Raw genomic sequence first — 20,985 nt, forward strand, 5'->3', positions numbered from 1 at the left:
GCAGACCTAGGAGGAGAGTGCTAATTTCCTACAGTACGTAGTGAAGAACTGCATTTGAACAAGTTAGTGCGGGGACTGAAAGATAGAATTTTTATTTCGCGATAGTTCGTGATGATGGTTTAGAAAAGTTGAAGGTTGCAAGCTGACTAAAATCGCGAAAAGGTAATCTGCATGTGCAATTGATTAGTGATTAAAAACATCTTTATTTGTTCAGTATTCTCGGAACGTGTGCGTGGGCCGCCTAGTCCGGTAGTCCATTGGCTGCTGCTGCTGCGCTGGCCCTCCCCACCAGCCAGTGCTGACGGTCAGGATCATCGCTGAGCAGAATAGCCTCCCACTGCTCCTCCAAGAGGTTGAGAATGGGGTGAAGTAAGGGATTAAATTGGCATGCCCACACCATATGGTAGAGGTTAGCTACCTCTCCACAGTGTGGGCACTGCGGAGAGTATTGTGTAGGGTACTACAGGTGTAATTTAGTTGTTGTTGGGTACCCCTTTCTGGCTGTTCTGTGTGGCGCGAGATTGTCAGCATACAATTCAATCCTCTACATGTGCAAAAACTTCAGTGTGATGAGGCGAGGATAGTGAGGTGAACTCCATGTCAAACAGATGAGAGCGCAAAATCGGTCATATCGGGGAAATGTAAAACGTACCGCTTTTTTTTTCTTTAACCGAATCTTATCTCTCTAAATCTCAAGCTAACAGGGATTCCAAACGATGCAAGGAGATCGGGTTTTTTAATGTATGTAACTTGGTATCCAGTGGAGCAACACACATAGCGCAACGCAAGTATCCGAGCCTTTGGAGAACTTCGTTAGAAATCGGATGCATGTGTTTAGACCACGACATATAGTTGTAGTTGAGCTAAACGCACTGAGATCGGAACAAACTGGTAAAAATGTCGACGACATATTGCGCCCTAAATGTGTGCCCTCAGAGTTCAAAACTTCAGGTCTAGTAAAAGCACCGAAAAAAACTTGTGCTAGTAGTGTGAGCATACGCGTTTGGAATAAGCGACTGCTTGCTCCACCACTCAGTTCCCAAGCGATAGGGCAAGCTGCTTGAACTAACAGCTCTAGCGCTTCACTTAAGTACCTTGTCTTCGTTAAAGGAAAGGAACTGGTGGCCTTCCGCACCGAGGACGGGGTGGCCCACGTGATGGACGCGTACTGCCCGCACCTGGGCGCCCACCTGGGGGTCATGGGCCGCGTGGTGGGGGACTGCATCGAGTGCCCCTTCCACGGGTGGAGGTTCCAGGCGGACACCGGGGCGTGCGCGCACGTGCCTTACGCTGTGAAAGGCAAGTAGCAAGATTGTTTCAGAGCAAAATTTATTGAAGTAGCTAGCTATACAGGATTGTATTTACGCTTACAGATTTTTATTTCCAAAAACTGTGCAGACCCTACGTCGGTGTGGTCTGTTCAGGTGGATTGTATAGCAAGGTGGATCTTAATGTACGTCATAAAGTTCCATGATTACACGATGAATTACTAAATTGAATTAATCAACTACTATTTGGAATTTTAGAGGCCAAGGTTCTATCGCGAAATTCAAGGCCGCCACTACTGAAGCTGAGCTGAGTTTTTTAATTTTCTTAACCGGCAATGTAGTTCGAAATGTGAACGTAGAAACACGCATTTTGAACGCTCACTGAGTTGGCTTTTCCACGTTGAAATTCACGAAATGGGCTTCACTGCACGCTGTATCATCGTCGTAACTAAGTGAACTTCTAGGTCATCAGACATACCAATGGCGTCTGTATTTGATAGACAAGGAATGTGAGTGACGCCATTTAATAAATATGCCATGCGAGAAAGCCAACCGAACGACCTTTCAAATTCGTATTTCTGGATTCAAAATTTAGAAACAAATTGACGATAAGAAAATTTCAAAACAGGAATCACCTTTAATGTTGACGCCCTTCAGTATCGGAATAGAACCTTCCCAGCACCGAAGAAAAAATCTAAAAGTTAATTTTAGCTTATTAATCATTTAATTATTCATCCAGATCTGTTACATGGGATAACATCCGCTTTGCTGTTCAGTTGAGGTGAACACATCGCACCGACATATTTGTCGCAATTTTTAAAATAAACGCAAACATCGGTAAACATTTAATGAACTCACTCTGTATATTGTGAAAATTGCCAGAACGTATGTAGTCTGAAACTCCAGTAATGGGAGCCTCAGTGCAGGGAAAGATGAGGTTCAGCTGATTCACAGGCCAACACCACCTAAACAACAAGGAGTGAGGGTTTCCTTCTGTGCACTGGACTGATGTCACAGGATTCAACAGGGTTGTCGTTGGGTCGGGCGCATTTTAAAAATAGCCAAACACGGGCTCCAAAAGTACCATGCCATTCAATCTTAGCACCAAATTTGTAGCCAAATAGAACAAAAGCAGTATCATGAATACAGTTGTTATTAAAGAACAATAAGTGATAGCATTTTAAATCAATGCAAGAAACGCAATGAAGAGTACAAAATTTTCGCCCTTCGCAATTAAAGACCTATATCGGTGGTGCCAGTGTCTTCAAAAATAGCAGAGCATGTAATGAACTAAAAGTTGACTGGTTTTTTGGCTAATAAAAGCATCATAACAGAGCATCAATACGGATTTCAGAAAGGTCAGTTAGTTGAGACTGCCTTGATCAGTCGTAAGGAAAAAAACATTTGGAAATGTAGAAAAAAAACTTAACACTCTTGCATATTCTTAGATCTCAAAGGTTTTGATTCTATAAAACATATTCTTTTCGCAAATCTAGATAGATATGCTATTGTTGTTAATGCACTTGACCTAATTAATAGTTACTTGCAGAATCGCTCTCAGTTTGTAAGCCTCCGGAACAATAAATCGAGCTTGGAAATGATCAAGTATGGCGCCCCTCAGGGTTCGATCTTAGGGCCAATCCTATTCTTAGTGTACATAAACGACACTGTAAAAATATCCCGAACATTCCACATTATCTTATATGCAGATGATACGATTATCTGCTTTAAAGGAGATAGCATAACGAGCATAATAACCGAACCAAATACATGGTTTCGAGGCCTGTCGTCCTGGCACTGTTGCAATCATCTGACCTTGGATAGTGAGAAGACGAACATGCTTTTTCTTGCAATGAAGAAACTAGCTGATGCTTCTGTCGATCTTGTTTCTCAAGGGAAACCACTGAAACGAATGAGCGCACAGAAGTTTTTGGCAGTTTATTTTGAAGAATATTCGAACTGGACTCAAGAGGTCTCGCTGTTAAGTATTGAGGTCACTAAAATCACTGGAATGTTAAATCAACTAGTGTTTAGACCGGGTTTAAACGCCTGCTTTACTGCGCGTTAATTTACTCCCGCCTATATAGCAATTTAGTATGCGGCGCTACAACCAGAACCAGCCTTAAAAGACTACACGTGATGCGAAAGGAAACTATAAGAATAATCGCAAATAAACTGCGATGCACGCCCCACCTATTTTTCAGAAATATAAGATATTGATAGCTTTCAACATGTTCCGGTTAAGCCTCGCTATGCAGGTGTACCGCGGTGTCAAATCTGTTGATTCAACATTTCTTGCATGCTGCAGACGTCAGAATTGTGCTTATAATTTAAGAGAAGGCAAGTAAGTATGTTAAAAACAGAACTCTAAAATCGTACGCAACACAGCTAGTTAGCCATCAAATTCCCGAACTGATCAAAGCTTACCCTCAGCTAGTGAACGCCTTATCAGAATCGAATTCAGCGTCTGGGTTTAAGAAACGGACGAAACCTCTCCGTAGGGAACAATATACAGGGTGTTTCACGTAAGATTTAACACATTTTTCAAAACGGGCTCTCTCAGTTAGAAGAGCGCATTTTTCGGAATAGCATTGTAAGTGGTGTAGTATATCAGAATACAGCTAAGATGTGCTAACCAGCAAGCTGGTTAACTAATATTGGATGCTTAATTTTTTTAACTGTTACTGTCAGGCTTCTTAATTGTTGAGAGGTGTGCAGCCCACCGGAAGTAATATTCCTATCAGTTTTTAGAATTTAGAAAATGAAGTTACCCTCGGCGCTGTGGCCTAACAAATTTTGGCTACATCGTACCAATATACACGCGCTTTCGAGAAGCTTGCAGACAAAGCAACCTTTCTAGTCCACGTAACTCGTCGAAACAGCAAACATTTGCTGGTCCGCGGCGTCGAGGGTAACCGCGTTTTCGAAATTCCAAAAAACTGATATGAATATTACTTACGGTGGGTTACAAGCCCTTCAGTAATTAAGGAAATAGTTAAAAGCTAACTATTCAATATTAGTTAACCAGCCTGTTAGTTAGCACGCCTTGGATGAATTCTTGTACACTTTACCGCTGACAATGCCATGCCGAAAAAACGCTCTTCTAATTCAAAAAACGTATTTTTAAAAATTGCATAAAATATTAGGTTAAACACCCTGTGTATAATTCTTTTGTCTCGCTGTTTGCTGCGTGTTCCTACGCCATGTAATGATATTTAAATTGATGTGACCCACAGTTCCTGGCAAAATTATGATCTTGACGGTGTCTTTGTAATTCATAGGTCATTGTATTCTGTGTGTGCAGATCACTTGGAGTATCCTTATTTTTGGTTGTTTTGTTCTCATAAGTGCATGTAAATCATTTACTACTGTACCTAATCAGTGGAATTCTGCCTTTTTTCCTTCTTTGTTTGCCACATCAGTGCAGTGCATTTCTGTTCGTCGCACTGCTGTCTGAAGCGTTGTGTGCGATATAGGCTCCGAGGCCTCGTTAGGCTTTTGAATACGACTTTTACCTCGGCTATCCAAACAGAACGAATAGATTGAATGTATATGTGCATGTACATCTTACCTGATTCTGTCGAATATAAAGGAATGAATGAATGAATGAATGAATGAATTGAATGAATGAAAAAGAAATGACTACTAAATGCGCCAAAACAGAAGTTCAAAGTAGCCAAAAAGTAGCCAGGGAGCCAACCTGAAATCTTTATCGCCTGACGAGGTCGTAAAGTAGCCACTTTGGGACAAAGTAGACCCCAACGGCAACCCCGAAGTTGAACGATGTTTTCGGCGCCGAACACGGATGGTGCTTGCAGCGGTGATCGAAGCGTGTGCCAAACTATAAAACGATGAATTTCTTCCATCTGATAAAAGACCTCCAGGATTTAAAAAAAAATATTTAGTTAATTATTTTTCACTTTTTTGGAATTGAAGTTGCAGTTACAAGCATTGCTTACAGCAGTGAACATCCACTTATTTTGGGAGTGAGGAGGCAATGAGAATAGTATTACTGACACTTTGGACATTTCTTCATTACATGAAATACGAACATCCAGCGCTTGGCGAACACACGAAAACTGTGACGAGTGGCACAGCATCGCACAGTTGAAAAATTTTAACCCAAGATTATTTCCGGAAACAACAGCTCCACACATCAAGCACTCAGATGGGTGATGTGGGTTCCAATGCCCCCGCAATTGTAATTCGTCACAGAGCTTGCGTTCACACATTCCACATAAGTACTATTGCGGAGAGCCTAGCGGACGGGCGGATACCAATGTGGTCAGTCATTTCTTTTTTTGTTCGTGTTTTTTTTTCCTATCAAGTACGTGTATCGCATGGGTGCGACAACAGACCTAACAAGAAATCGCTTCGTTCGTTTGCTGTGAGGTGCTCCTGGGCGAAAATACAAACCAAATGCTATCAAATGGTGCACGAGTCACGCATTCGCAGACAACAGCAACTTCAGTGTTGGCAGTTGACGCTTGACCACTGAAATAAAAACTTAACACGATAGCGTAGCCGTCCATTACCGGGCTATACATGGCGTTCACCTGGTGCGGTTCTCATTTCGCCGTTCAGTTTCGATGTTTAGTTGGCATACATAAAACTAACCATAACACAGCAAGCGTTTAGTCCTCAATTAAATGCAGTCACAGGGATGCCTATCTGGGCTAGTTGCCATGAATTCAAGAGAAACCAGCCCGCACAGAAGGGACACAAAAATATGAGAAGCGGAACACAGCGCTGAACTATTAACTAAAAGTTCAGAAGAAAATAGGTTTGGATCGTCGCTATTCGCGCACGTCAGATTGGATGTATACATGAAACAAAAATGTAATGCGTGATCTGAAGCTATCAGTAACCTCCAATTCTTTTCTGCAGACTTAGAGTTGTTTTGCTTTTGCACGTGTCGTCTGGTTTTTGGACATGAAATGCCTCTGTTATCTCCCGTGTTAGCACGTTTGTACCTCTGTTACCACGTCTCGTGCCTAAATAGCACAATCGTGCGGTCGGTGTGGTGAACAATACTTTCGCGCGCCACATTGCCCAGCTAAGTTCCTAAAGAGGTGGGCAGAGAGGAATTGAAAAGGTTCCCGCAAACTTGCGTTAAGGCATCTACTAGTCTCTCCTGTGTACATTTTGCCGCAAAGTAGCGGTACAGAACATTTGAAGTGTAACAGGAGCGTGCTTGCAAAGTGTGCGCGATGTGGACGGCTCCGGCTGAAAGCTGCTACTTCTCCGACAGCTCTCCTTTCAAGTGACTGGACAGAGAACACTCGACCTTTCAAAATCACCGATATTGACTTTACTGCACCCATTTTCGCGAAAGAAAGCCGCACGGGTAAAGTGCACATCGCGATGTTGACTTGTGCCGCAGGGGCCATTCATCTTGAGCTTATCCTGTACCTTATTGCTGAGTCTTTCCTCGTGGCATTCAGAACCCCGGAAATTTTGTATTTAACTATCGCTGCGACAATTAAGAGGATATCGCGGGACTTAGCAGCGCTTCACAATTCTCTTAAACACAGCATGTGAAAGATACTGCGCTAGTCATAACGTAACGTTGACGTTTATTGCCGAGAGAGCTCCCTGGTGGGGAGGGTTGTGAGACTAGCTAATCAGTATCGTCAAGATGCGCGTGAGGAAATCACTAGGGGAGAGATACTTTGTTCTGCATCGGCTGAGCACTTTAATTTCTGAAACTCAAGCTTTTCTTAATGCAAGGCCAATCCCATTCTTCTAATCAGGACCCTCATGAGGCAGGTGTGTAAACTCTGTCCCATTTTTTGCTAGCATGTCGTCGCCTGCTCACGCCTCAGAGTCGTGAGGAGGCGAAATAAACAAAGCTTCTGAATGTTTGGGCCCATAGGCAGCGGGTAACGACTCGTCTTTGGAAAACGTGTCATCATGAGTACCTCCTTGCTCGTCGCAGTTTCCATGCTCTCAAGGTCCACAACGCTCACAACCCTCAAGATCGGAGATGTAGTCATCATTCACGAGGACAATGCACAAAAATTGTTTTGGCAGGCCATAGTTACCGCGGAGCGTATCAAGAACAAGGGTGAGATGGTGCACGCATACACAATACGCCTACCGCAAGGATCAGAGCTTGCTACGTCGGTACAATGCCTATATCCACTCAGGGCCCGTAGCTTGATCGAGATTGGCACCTGGCGCTGGAAGGGGGAAAAAAAGAAGACGATGCGAGGCGAACATAGCACACGAATTGAGTGAACGCCATACTGGCAGCCGGGATTAAAAAGTCACACGCGACTTGGGTGCCTTCTCCTGTGTATGGGACACATCTGTACTGGTTACGAATGGTGACGGTCGTATTGGTGCGTGACTCGCTCTTTCCGTGGACCTGAGGGAATATCTTGCCTAGCTTTTCGAGGACGGAAAACAAAACTTATGCGCCAAACCTTTATCTAACCATTTTCATCCTATGCGCATTGGTGTGGACGTACGGCACCCGCGCACTTTCGCATTTTTCCTTTGAATCTGGGTCATGAGCTGCCGCGGCGACTCCCTGACCTTTCCTTGTGCATCGGAGCAACGTCTTGCTCAGCGAAACCGGGGCGGAGAGCAGAAAACCAGCGCTCTTCAACCCCGTCTCATGGGTTAGCAAACTGCGCACAATTCTGTGGAAGCAAGACTTCGAAAGTGCCGCCCCTAGACACTTTACGACAGTGCCTGTTCCATCGCGTACAAGTATTGTTGACCGCATCTAGACCACACGATTGTGCTATTTAGGCATCGAGGCGTGGTATCACGGGAGATAGAGACATTTAATATCCAAAAAATAACCGACAAGTACGCAAGCATCACGACCCTTTATATAAAGAAATTGCGTTTATTCGTAGTTTTTATTGACGTATTACTTTTCGTCCCATGTACGAAACCCACTTGATCTGCGCGAAAAGCCTCTCTGTGAACTTCTTTTGTCGATAAAATTTCAGTGGCGAGCTCAGCTCTGTGTTGTTCGTCTCGTCTTTTATTGTTTCCATCTGTACGCGCTGGTTTCTCTTCAAATAAAATGCAGTCACACACGTTGCAGAAACCCATTGGTATCTCTTTGTGTGAGTGCGTACTGTGCGTGTGTTGTTATAAAATGGGGCTCATTTAGGTGCATAAATTCCGAAGTTCTTTTAATACATCTGATGCTAAGTGACAAGCTGTACGGCTTTGTTACATGAAAGAGAAATGCACCCAACGTGACTTACTAGGCGTGCATATATTTTTTAACTTTTGCGCAGCAAAGCTACAATTTACGGCGCTCTCAATTCGCTGACAGGCGTGTGAAACTTGAAGGGACTAAAAGACAGCGTTCTGCCCTCACGTCGCCCTCGTCGAGCCGTGGGGCGACTAGAAAGTCATTAAGCATGCGAATACCATTGTCTTTTAAATCTCGAATTTCCTGCTAAGGAGACCTGCACAAATAGACTTCATTTATCGTGCAGCTGCACAAATTTACTGCACTTGGACGTCCCGAAGCAGCGCTGTGGCTTGTGTTGCGCGCAGTTGTTGAAGCTTGCGAACCCCGCCCATATTAAATTCTTGAGGCAGCAGTCAAAATCTCGGAATCGGGTGTTTGCTTTAAACGTGGCCTCAGCAGTCATCTATCGAACCTGCGAGCTCGGGCTTAGAGGCGGAATACTACTGTCGCCGCTTCATCATGAACTTGGCTGGTCTAACGCGCCTGCAAGCATTGCATTAAGGGCGGTGAAAGGGGAGTACAAAGAGGCTGCTGCTGTGAACTGCGAGTGGGGGACTAGAAAAAAAAAAGAACAAGGGCACGCTATTACTACGAAAGAAATACGATGGACTGAATTGACATGTAGTATACAAAATACCGTCGCACACGTTTGGGCTTGAAGGTGTGGAAAATGGGTGAAATAAAAATACCAGCTATGCAATAGGCAACCTGTAGTGTTCAGGCGGCACTGCGATTGCTTACCGGCGCGTGCCTGAAAACTGCTGCCATCAGCCGCTTGGGTCGTCACAAATGCGAGGCCACATTGTGAACATTCTTTTATTGTTGTACTCTTATTGAACTACATGAATCAAGGAGGATCAGGCAAAAGGCGTATCAAGACGCCTGGCAAAGGCGCGGGCGCCTGACTGATAACATTCCTAGCCTAGATGGTCTCGACGTAGCACAGTTAGTTGACGCACGCCAGGTGCGGCTTCGACAAAGGCAGTTAGTCCATGACTATGGTGAACTATAACATGCCTATAAACGCAGGCAGGTGGTGTGGAATAACACAATGGGTAAGCCTAAAAAAGGCTTACTCCTCTCACTATAGGCTGTGTTACGGCGTTTCGGTCGACACGGCAGACTTCATCGCGGGTTGCCTATACCCTTCGGAAGAAATCATCATAACCTAGGATGTGCAGTGGTCATCCCACTGCGTGTCAGTTCGAACCGAACGCACCGGGGGCCGTTAACGCGCAACCGTTGCTTGCGCTGAATTTAACGCTCACGAAAGCACAGAAATAATGACACCAGTGAGAGAGATTATATGTGCGTGACCAGGTTAAACGACATTTTCTTCTTGTTTCTTTTTTTTATCTTGCAGTAGACAGGAATAGCGCTTGTGTAAAATTAATCGCAAACGATACAAAGCCGGGCTAAAACAAGAAACCAAAACAGTGGCCCACGCTTGCAATCTGCCATCTGGTCACGTTCGCGGGAGGGCGTGATCTGCCAAGTTTCTCTCGCCGCTGTAACGGTAAGGTAAAATGCCCGCGGCGTCTACAGACACAAACAAGTGACGAAATACGCGCACTGACACGCACGGCTCAAGAAACATTCCCCTGATTTTAATCGGTGAAGTTTACCTACCTAGCTACCCACGTGGCTTTGATGACGCGGAGGTTGACCGTTATCGGGAAACGACTACTGATCGGTTGTGTACAAAAACGTAGGCATCTCTAGGACGCAATTACTCATTAATTGAAGAAGAAGAAAAAAACAAAGAAATACTAAAGGTGACGGCTGGCGTAATCAAGGTTAAGGAATGGGCGCACGTAGAGACATTTTGAAACAGCAAGCGTAAAGCTGTAATTCGTCCTTGGATTGGCATGAAAAATAAAAATAAATATGGGTGATCAGTAATGACCCCATGCCGTTGTAACAACCCCTCGCTCTACGTGTCACGGGCTTACTGGACGCACGGGAAAGAGCGTTTGTTTTTCTCAGCACAACCGTCGGTGCCAGAGGCGCGCTCCTCTGGACACTTGTATTTATAAAGTGATTTTAAACATTGTTTTGAAACATGCCTTTATGAACCGCTGGTCAAGGTTCCAAATATGATATGTGTACCAGAGGTGGGTTGAAATATTGCGGGAGTAGTCGCCTACTTGAGCGTAATGGCCACAACATAATACAAGCCCTTCCTCTGTGATGGAGCTTCCGAATCAAACAAGGGTCGGCTCATTCTTTCGCGGTGCGATCGAAAGCCCTGTTGTCGCTGCGTGCAAGCCGGTAGTTACAGTTTTGTTTTTGTAATGCGAGATATTTTTTAAACTAAAAATGAACATTGCGAAATGTGTCATGCTGGAAACAAGTGAATTGGGTGTCTTCAAAGCCACTCTAAAACTTTCTAGCTTGAGCTTATGTCAGCAAATATTTAGAAAACACTTAAGCGATATGATATAGGAAGTTAGCGTGCGAACGCACCTCAGATCGCGGAGGGTCGTTGCGACCACTACATACGCAGAAGGCGTGCGTTTGGATTTTTTTTTACAGGCTTGTGTTAAGTATGACTTTCTCCGATCTTAGTAATGCTTCCCATGTGTGAGCATCGTTTCGCTTTATCAATTGAGGCGTAATGTAACAACATCCGGAAGTATTTGGTTTACGTTAAATGACCCCGGATGTTCAGAATCAGTACATAGTTCTGCACTGCAGGCGCATCGTTGAAATGTTAAAGTACTTTTGAGATAGAGACGAAAGCGAGAACACGAACTGGCAGCTGGGTAGCCGCAGGAAGACCTATAGCCATATTCCGTACAAATATTCCCATACCAGTTTTACATGTATTATAACAGGAAGTCCCGAGGGCAGGCAATTCGGCGAAATGTCAGAATTGCCTAACCTGTTGATATGGTACTCTTTCTTAATACGGTGGTGGAACTTGTTTCCAGAATCGAATGGCACGTATTCGGCTACGAGCTAGATCAAAAGGAACAACAAGTTGAGAAGACAGTGTTTTCCATGCCACCTGCAAACACTGAAAAGCCACAAGTGTTTACAATGGCCTTATCGCGTGGGGCTCACTTGAATTGGAATGGTGGCGTCTGCTTTAGTTCCAGAATTTGTGAAAGCCACCAAGTGGAAGTCTCATGAGGCCCTCGGCCTGGTGTTTGTGTGGCATCACGCGGACGGAGCGGACCCATCGTGGGACCTTCCGGACGTGGAAGAGGTGGAGAGGGGCCCTTGGAAACAGGAGCACCGGTTCGAACACATAGTGGAGACACACATCCAAGATATTGCCGAGAACGGTGCTGACCTCGGACATTTCAACCAGATCCACCGTCCTTCGTGTTTCCTCACTAGCGAGCAGTACCAGAGCACTCTGGGAGACTCCTGGTGGGGCCGCCTGGTAAATCATTCGTGGCAGGTGAGCAGCCTTTGATTGTGTACACCGCAGATTATACTGCTCTCTGATGGCGTCAAGATTGCTTTTGCGTATTCATTTTAGGTCGTGTTATCCAAGTACTGCAGTAAGGCGGCCAGGGCTGAACGCACTCTTGGCAACCAGTGAGCGTTTCTAGACTAGTTGCGTGTTGACTATAGGGGTTATGCACGTGACGTAATGTCTGACGTAGATGACGTCAGAGTCCGGCCGACGACATCTTGGCGTCCTATTTTGACTCAGCGGTTCAGCTACTCGAGTGTGTGTTTGCTCTGTCTTTCTACCGCAGGGCAGCACTGATGTAATGGTAACTAAATCTTCTTACACAAGTGACAGTTCAGACTATTTTGACGGCTGCGCGATGCGGACAGAGAGCGATGCATCGCAAAAGTTGAACTGTGTGGTGCTGATTCATTTGTATTCGTTGTGCACGACTTCACGGCTAACATCGACCTGTGGCCGCGCATAAATATGTGTGACATCCTGACATCCACGACTTCCTTGTGCTAAGGGCCAGCTTCGTCACAAGAAACTAACTGAAAGCATACAGTATCTTTGAAAGGCCACAACTATGTTACAAGCGGTTGAGTTAAAGAGCCGCGGCTGTAGGATACGAACCCAGACATCGTCATCGCCATTACGCAGGTAAAATCGTTCTCTTTATTTATGACTGGGTTAAAACCGCTAGTGATTAACTTTACTTTACTGCGCACGCAGGTCAATCACTCGCAGAGCCTTTCGAGCCCTCCTCTGAAGGTTTGGATCGCCGCAAAACTTGACGGGGAGGGATGGGCAGCGCACTGCACTTGCATGCCTGGCAACGGCGGAGCCTGCTCTCACGTTGCCGCGCTGCTTTTTTGCGTCCAGTACGGCGTGCGTGTGCGTGAAGAACAATCGAGCACTGGCTGCCCGCGCTCATCCGAAAGATAGTAACTCGGTCCACTGTGGACATGAACTTCGCTTCGTCGGCGATGAAAAAGCGTCGGCTGGACGATCTAGAGCTGTGAGTGCAAACTCCCACCGAGGAAACGTGCACCACCGCTAGCAAGAGAAGAATGGGAAACCTTCTTTGATGCTGTGGTTTCTAGTGGACTTTGGCCGGCTGTGTTAAGCACTGACATAAAGTACAGTGACCTCTTCGTGCCTGCAGTCAGGAGCTGCAGTGATGCTGACCTTCGGCTGCCTTACGATCGTAGTACAGCTGACTTACCATACAGCACATTGATCGAAAGATGTGAAGAAATATTTGAATCCCTAGAGTTTAGTGAGCAGTGCATCAGAGTCATTGAAGAAAGAACCAGGGATCAGGCTAGGAAACCAAGTTGGCATTTGTACAGAACAGGTGGCATTACAGCAACAACACTATACGACGTGTGTCACACACGGCTAGAGGTCCCCTCTGCAAGTCTTGTTCGTCGCATCTGTGCGCCACAGACTAACACGTTGTCCACGCCTGCAGTAAAGTATGGACATGAGAAAAAACCCGAGGCACTTTCAAAGTACAGGAAGTTGATGGCTGAGCACCACCGGGACATTTCATTCAAATAGCAGGCATTTTTACTTCACAGAACTATTCTTTCTTGGCTGCCACACCTGACATGCTTGCTCAGTGTACATACTGTGGCACAGGAGTTGTTGAAGTGAAGTGTCCGTGGAAGGTAAAAGATGGTCTCTTGTGCGATTTGCTCAGTGGTACAAAAAGCTGTGTCAAAAACTGTGGTGGCACCCTAGAACGCTAGAAAATACACCGCTACTATTATCAAATTCAAGCGCCGATGTTTGTGTGCAAAGTAGGATATGCAGATTTTGTCTTATGGAATGACAAATAGATCAGCGTTGAACGAGTTTTCAATGACAGCACAGGCTGCGACTACAAGCAATTTCTTCAAGAGAGTGCTACTACCTGAGCGAGTTGCGCATTGGTTCTCAGAGTCCAGAGAGAAAAAAAATGACTGTGCTAAGGACCCTTTAGCAACAAAGGATGTCGGCACATTGTCAGCAACACAAGGTACCAGCAACAGCCATACGCCTTTTGCGCCACTACCACTTAATGCTCAGCTGTCTAGCACTCAAGGCCCACAAATGGGGAATGCTGAAGGCAGCGCCACAGCACAAACTTTCTGCATATGCAAGGGGCCTGGAGAAGGCAGTATGATTGCATGCGACAACAAGAACTGCCAAATGAAATGGTTTCATTTCATCTGTTTTGGATTAAAACGAGCACCAAAGAGAAAACATTGCTTCTGCAGCTCATATTCTTAAAAGCGGGCATCAAAATAGTGTCTCGATCACTGGAAACTTTCAAAGAAGCAAGCGGCGCCCTGTGCATGATCACGCGCTATTTCTAGAGCAATTTCAATTTCGACACAAAACATAACTTTCATTGGGCTGCAAGGTTGGCTTTATTTGCTGTGCGTGCCAACTTGCTGTGCGTGCCAGCGTGTTGTGGAGCACTCTGTCAAATTCTTACCGTTCTAATTCCACACAGCAGCCAGGAGGAGAAGGAAATGTCTACATAGATGGTTGAGCATAAATGTACACCGTAGTGTGCGCCTGTAAACACATATTTGGTTCTCTTTTCATTTCACACAAGAAGTCAAAACTGCACAAGGATTTCATTTATGCCAAACCAACTTACCTCGCCAAAGCCGCACACTTCCTTGCGTTCCACGCCTCCCAGCGTTATGTTAAATTTTGGACTTAGAAATTGAGACATTGTGGAGTGATCAAAGAGCAACAGTACAAACTTATCTCCATCAACTGAGTGTGGTACATGGAAACATTAACAAAGTACACCTTTCTTCGTGCATCTTACAAGACACACACGCGCAAGGTGAAACCAAACAATGCGCATTAGCTCACATAGCACACGGACAGGCAAGTAGCAGAATCAGATGATGCAGTCGTACTTCGCAAAACATGCAGACAGGTGTGCACCGCAACAGGGAGCGATCAGACTAGTCGAATGGCACCACCGTATTGCATAGGTTAGTGAGTGCACAGCACACCATTAGAATCTTGTATGTTGGGCGCCCATTGGTGCGGTTCTTTTTGAGCACTTCTACTGGCAATGATCCCCGCAGTTTAGTGTACTTGTTTCTAACCATTCCAATGACACATTCAACGTGGACGCGAACACCGGCAATCTCTCTGGTTCGCTCAACTTCAGCACTCGACAGCTGCTTCTTGCCTTTCGTAAATGCAGGAACAGCTAGTGTGGCACAGCACATTCCTACTCTCTCGGTAATTAAAAAACCCCTGTCAGCTAACACATTTAATCTGTCCAAGAACTGCAGAACACCACTTTCTTGTGCTATCGTTTTATCACTTGTTGGTCCACCAAATGCCTAGGAAACTAAATGTGATCATGCCTTGTGGGCAGATTGCCAAAAGAATTTCACCGTATTATGGTGCTTGTAATGCGGTCATGCCTCTGATCTAGGCAGCAGTGAACTTGGTCTCTTTATAACGCCTAAAAACAGTCTAGTATCCTCTCACTTTCAGTCAAAAACTTTCTAGGAATGCAGCTGACATTGTCTTCAAAATATCATCCTTGTTTGGCCAGTATATAAGTGAACTTAAACGGTCGTAGCGGACATCGACGCACTTCTCACACATTATTTACGCTGTGGACTGCGACACACTAAAGCGATAAGCCAGGTCCTGTGTCGAGATCCCTAGCGCAAGTCTCATGAGAAACATCATCATTTCTTCAAACTGCGTGAGCTTGTTTCTAGAAGAGTGCGACATGTGCTCTTTAAGGAGTGAAAACAACATTAAAAATGTCGGCAGTCCTGTGTAGATTGCAACTTTCTCATCATTGCCACGGAGGGAATCTTCGGTGAACTTCGTTGCTGCCAAGTTCTTATTTGCAGTCCATAAATCATTTCGAAGACTAGCGACTTCTTCAAGTTGCTGGATATATGCAGCTGTTATACCCCGCCGTGGTGGCTCAGTGGTTACGGCGCTCGGCTGCTGACCCGAAAGACGCGGGTTCGATCCCGGGCGCGGCGGTTGAATTTCGATGAATGCGAAATTCTAGAGGCCCGTGTACTGTGCGATGTCAGTGCACGTTAAAGAACCCCAGGTGGTCGAAATTTCCGGAGCCCTTCACTACGGCGTCTCTCATAGCCTTAGTCGCTTTGGGACGTTAAACCCCATAAACCAAACCAAACCAAACCAAACCAAACCATATGCAACTGTTATGTCTATTTGGCAGCCTAAACCTGCAGCAAACATAGACAGGAATGTAAAGCACAGAAACCTATATCTGAGGAAAATTTTAAGATTAGTGCAAAGCTTGAAGTTTCTGACACAACCGTCTTATCTACCTGCTACTAAAGTATGCGCACCATTTGTAAAAGCAAAGATCCCAAGGAATTTGAATCTAAGCTATGCTGTGTGGATCGCTATGCATTGGCAGTGTTCAAAATTTATTGACGTTTAAAGTAACTGACCCGCCCGAAACTTGTTACAAGAGCCCCGCCACATTCCTCAAAGCGAACCGCTTGGGCTCTAGCTTTTGACCACGGTGGTACATACCTCAGATGGCAGACCATAAAACCACACAGTCAATGGCACTTGACGAAGTAAAAGGCATCGAATGTGATTAGCAGTGGAGGCAGTGCTGAAAAAGTACACGCCAAGTTCCAAGACAAGCACTGGCGGTTCCATTTCTACAACAGCTGCCTCAGGTGGTGCGTCTGCTGCTACATCTCCATAAACGAAAGTAAAGCCCAAAAACGCATAAAGCAAAGGATGAGTTGAGGTTTCTAGTATAAGCGTCTTGCCAAATTGCTGCGAAAATAAGTACAGCTTATGCCAATCGTTAACATCCTAAGGGGTTTGCTCCTCAGCCGTGATATGTGGCCCATTCTGCTTCAAACATTTTGACGGTGAGAGGAACGCCAGCCCTCACCCATCCATAGGTTAGCACTTCCGCAAAGGCTACCACAGCTCCACTACGGGGCTTAGATGCAAGCCCTTTGAGCTTTCAATTTTGGAAAAGGTATATCACTGTTGATGGCAAGCCGTAAGATCACACAATCAGTGACACATGTAATAAGGTAAAAGACACAGAGGGACTGGTAGTACCAGCCATCTCGAAAATGGCACATGCCTGGTTGTAAAACAACCACTGGATGTTCCATTAAATTGACTTACCAGCTGGAGCTAACTCTCTGCGCCGGGCGCGTCGCATCTTCGGCCGTTTGTACCTGCTGTCGTCAGCAGGCTTAGCAGCGTAGCCGTGTAACGAGAGAGCCCAATCAGGAATGCCCTCATCTAAGAGGTCAGCAGGCGAACCTGCGTCAAAATTTTCATTCGGTGGAACAGACGTTTGTAACCTACATTTACAGTTTACGAACGCCCAGTTAGCCGAGCGATCGTAATTCGCAGTTCAGGCAGTTTTGGTGAACGAATATGCTCGCACCGAATCATTTTAAAACGCGCAGCAATAGGCTCTTCGCTACACGCTCCCATTTATCTTCCGTGTTTCCCTCGGCTCATGCAAAGTTCAGCACTTCCAGTAGGTAGTACCCTCCCGCGGTGGCTGAGTGGTTCGGGCGGTCGACTACTGCGCCGGAGTACCCGGATTCAATCCCGGCCGCGGCGGCCGTGTTTCGATGGAGGCGAAGCGCAAGGCGCCCATGTACTGTACATACAATGTCAGTGCACGTTAAATGACCAAAGGTGGTCGAAATTATCCGGAGCCCTCCAATACGGCACCCCTCAGAGCCTGAGTGGCTTCGGGACGTTAAACCCCATAAACCAAACCAAACCATCAAGTAGGTAGTGTTTCTATACATAACTGATATAAAATGCCCTGAGCAGACCGCGGCAGATTTCAGGCTTCGTGATGCCCGCTCGCTTGATCCGCGCCAGCCATACGCGACGCCGCTTCTCGGACAGTTGTTTTGTTCGGTCGTACTCGTTCGAACGTACCTCCGGCAGCATAAAAAACCACGCTCTTTCGCCTCGCGCTTCAGCTTCTGCGTCCAGCTCTGCTTACGGCTATTACAGCCTACAACAACGAAATAAACCATAGCTGCCAAACACCGCACCACTTGGGGGACACGCACGACAGCACTCGGTACACTCGCCCAGTGGACAAGATGGCCGACCGCTCCGCAGCCACCCACAACGCCCCGCGTACGGCGAGCCAGCGCATACCCTCTATAGGTACAACATTGAGTTCTTCGCAGGAATCAGGCACCAATCAAGGCCTGATAATAAGGCAGTGAATAACGCAGTGTACTTAATTTAACACCTATGTCACTACCTCAGGGGTCATATCCACGTCTGAGTCTGGTACAGAGGATAGTTTTACAGTGACGGCTATCGCGGGAAAGCTTTGGGCTAGGGAAATGCGCCGTCTGCTTTCGCGCGGCGAGAAAATGAATACAGTTGGCGCCGAGACTGTGAGACGGCGCAGCTATAGACTTGCAAGGAAGAGACGTAACCGCTATGGTCAAGACGACGTCCTCCCGTCAGATCGGTAGCAGTAGGCAGAAGCAAGAAGGGCGAGGGGGAGGCGGCTTCAGCTGAGGATTTAAATACCCTTCGATTGTTGCCTGCTGTGTGCAACACATTTATTAGACAATGAGTAACAGAGCCAGGGTGACACTGGTGGTGGTGGAAACTTTTATTGCCAATGATGTAAATCGTGGGGGCGAAGCCCCCTACATGGCACTTGGATGCCTCCTCAATGTGAGGAGGAGGCACCCTTACAACGCGAAGGATAGCCCCTGGAGCGCAATCCTTCTGTGAGCGCTGGAGATGATCCGGCGCTGATCTTGAGCGGACGAGCTGGTCAGAAGAGACTCCCAGTAAGACTCCGCCGCGGTTGGTGATGGGGGATGAGGGAAGGTGGGGCATGTGAGGAGGGTGTGTCAGAAGTCTCCTGTTTTGCCGCAAAGTTTGCATGATGACGGGAATTGGTCTGGGTATCGGGCATGCAGCAGTATTGGGTATGGAGCAGTTCGGGTTTGCAGTTGTCGCCAATGTGCAGCCTGCGGTATGGTGAGGGATGGAGCTGGGGGTGCGTATTCCCTTCGTTTGTCTCGGTAGTACGAGAGAATATCACGGAAGGAGAGCAGGCGCTCCGAGGCTCGTAGAGGGGGCTCGACTCCGGCCCGGAATGTGAGACCTCGGGCTAGGGAATGAGCCTCCTCGTTGCCAGGGAGGCCAGCATGTGCTGGCGTCCAGATGAGGGTGATGAGGCGCCGGGGCTGCCAGAAACGTAGTAAACGAGCAGCGGTGCTGGATATGTAGCCCTTCGCATAATTTAAAATTGCAGATTTGGAATCGGAGATAATTTTTGTGGCAGATGTAGAAATGAGAGCAAGCGCGATGGCTGCCTCTTCTGCCTCTGTGGTCGAATTGGTAATGATTGAGCTGGAGGTTAGAAGCTTTGCATTATTGTCGGCTACCGCCAGGGTCATACGGGAGCCTGTCGTATATTCCGCTGCGTCCACGTAGACCACCTCATGGTCCTCGCTATACTGTTTGTGAAGGGCCCGAGCCCTTACTACTCTGCGTTCCCTGTCTCGCTCAGGGTGCATGTTCCTGGGGATGGGGGTTACGTTGAGGTTAGAGCGGAGGGTAGCAGAAAGGGGGACCCCCTCGGTAGGCTCTGTAATTGGGGTCAGGCTCAACTGGAACAATAAAGTACGACCAGCCTCTGAGCTGGATAGACGGGATAGTTGTGCCATAAAGGTAGCTTCTTTTAGCTCCTCAAAGGTGTTGTGTACACCTAGTTTGAGAAGTCGGTCGTTGGATGTGCTGGGGGGAAGACGTAGAGCCGTTCTCGTGCAACTACGTAGGAGCGCATTAACCCGGTCTCTCTCCTTCTGTTTGAGGGGTAAGTATGGAAGGGCATATGTTGTGCGGCTTATGATGTAAGCCTGGTTGAGGCGAGTCGTGTTTCGCTCGCGTAGGCCAGCCCTGCGGTTCGCTATGCGGCGAATCAGTCGAATGGTGTGTTGAGCGTGTGTTTGAAGTGTCTTTATGACTTCTCCGTGCGCACCGTGGGAGTGGAGAACCAGTCCTAGCACGCGGATTTTGTGTACTAGTGGGATGGGATGGGTACCTAGGGCGAGGGAGATGGATGCATTGACTGAATCGTGTTGCTTGGGCCGGTAGAGGAAAAGCTCCGATTTTGAAGGGGAGCAGGTCAGGCCACGCTCCCACTGGAGCTGCGTCAACCCAGAAAACAGGGCCAGTTATTCTGATGAATGAGTAGCAGCATGAGCCTCATATCATCAAGCTGGTTATTAGGAAAACCGAAGAAAATATATATTCTTTATATTTCGCTTTGTAAAATAATAAAAAAACAACTCCCATATCGAAAAGAAACTATAGGTTTTGCGCACACAGTGCTTGGCAACGAGTTGAGAAGCGGTCGTAAATATATCAGTAAACATCTGCAGTAGTTACACAACAATCATATACTTCAGGTAGATGTGAAAAAATATTATGAAATAGGTCCGCAAGGCGAAACTCTTTCGCCGTTATTATTCACTGCATGTTAACGAGAAGTATAACATTAAGAATATTGTGCTGCTGAGTGATCCAGAAGATAAGTTACAAGGAATGATTGCAAACCTGAACAGGTAAAGTGAAGCTGCAGTCATGAGATTTAACGCAATACTAAGACACTGTTTATCACTTGGGCAAAGAAGGAACACCTTAAGATAGTGCGCGATCTATGGATTAATTGTAATGATCATCGTAAGCCATAAAACAACAGTGCAAGGCAATATCGCCTTTCAATAATGCTCAACTAGCCTTTAATACCAAGCAGTTGTACAAGCGTGGATTCAGCGTGTAATCTGTGTGCGATTCAACCCGTCCGATCAACCTGGTAATGCTTCAGCAATTCGAGGGAGTCCAGTCAAACACTTTTTGAGGATTACTGTGGTCGTTCGGGCCAAACAGGACCAATAAATTTTTCCTGACGTGAAGGTCTCTTAATCTTTTATCAAAATGACCGTGAAGGGCGGAAGAAGACATCGGCTAGCTGAGCCCATGTATTCATTTCAACCTTCTTACGAGAATAGAGAACGTTAGAG

General features: G+C 46.3%; 1 protein-coding gene across 1 annotated transcript in view; it reads left to right on the top strand.

The window, feature by feature from the left end:
* The window catches only part of LOC149353634 (cholesterol 7-desaturase nvd-like), a 38,958-nt gene that overhangs the window by 9,073 nt on the left and 8,900 nt on the right, over nucleotides 1–20,985 (top strand). Inside the window, exons 3-4 of the mRNA XM_089575842.1 lie at nucleotides 1,111–1,299; nucleotides 11,586–11,899. Coding sequence (XP_089431968.1) covers nucleotides 1,111–1,299; nucleotides 11,586–11,899 — 503 coding nt within the window. The remainder of the gene's footprint in view (nucleotides 1–1,110; nucleotides 1,300–11,585; nucleotides 11,900–20,985) is intronic.

Source organism: Amblyomma mixtum, chromosome 3 (assembly GCF_055824585.1).
Source record: "Amblyomma mixtum isolate Tamu chromosome 3, ASM5582458v1, whole genome shotgun sequence".
Lineage (NCBI taxonomy): Eukaryota > Metazoa > Arthropoda > Arachnida > Ixodida > Ixodidae > Amblyomma > Amblyomma mixtum.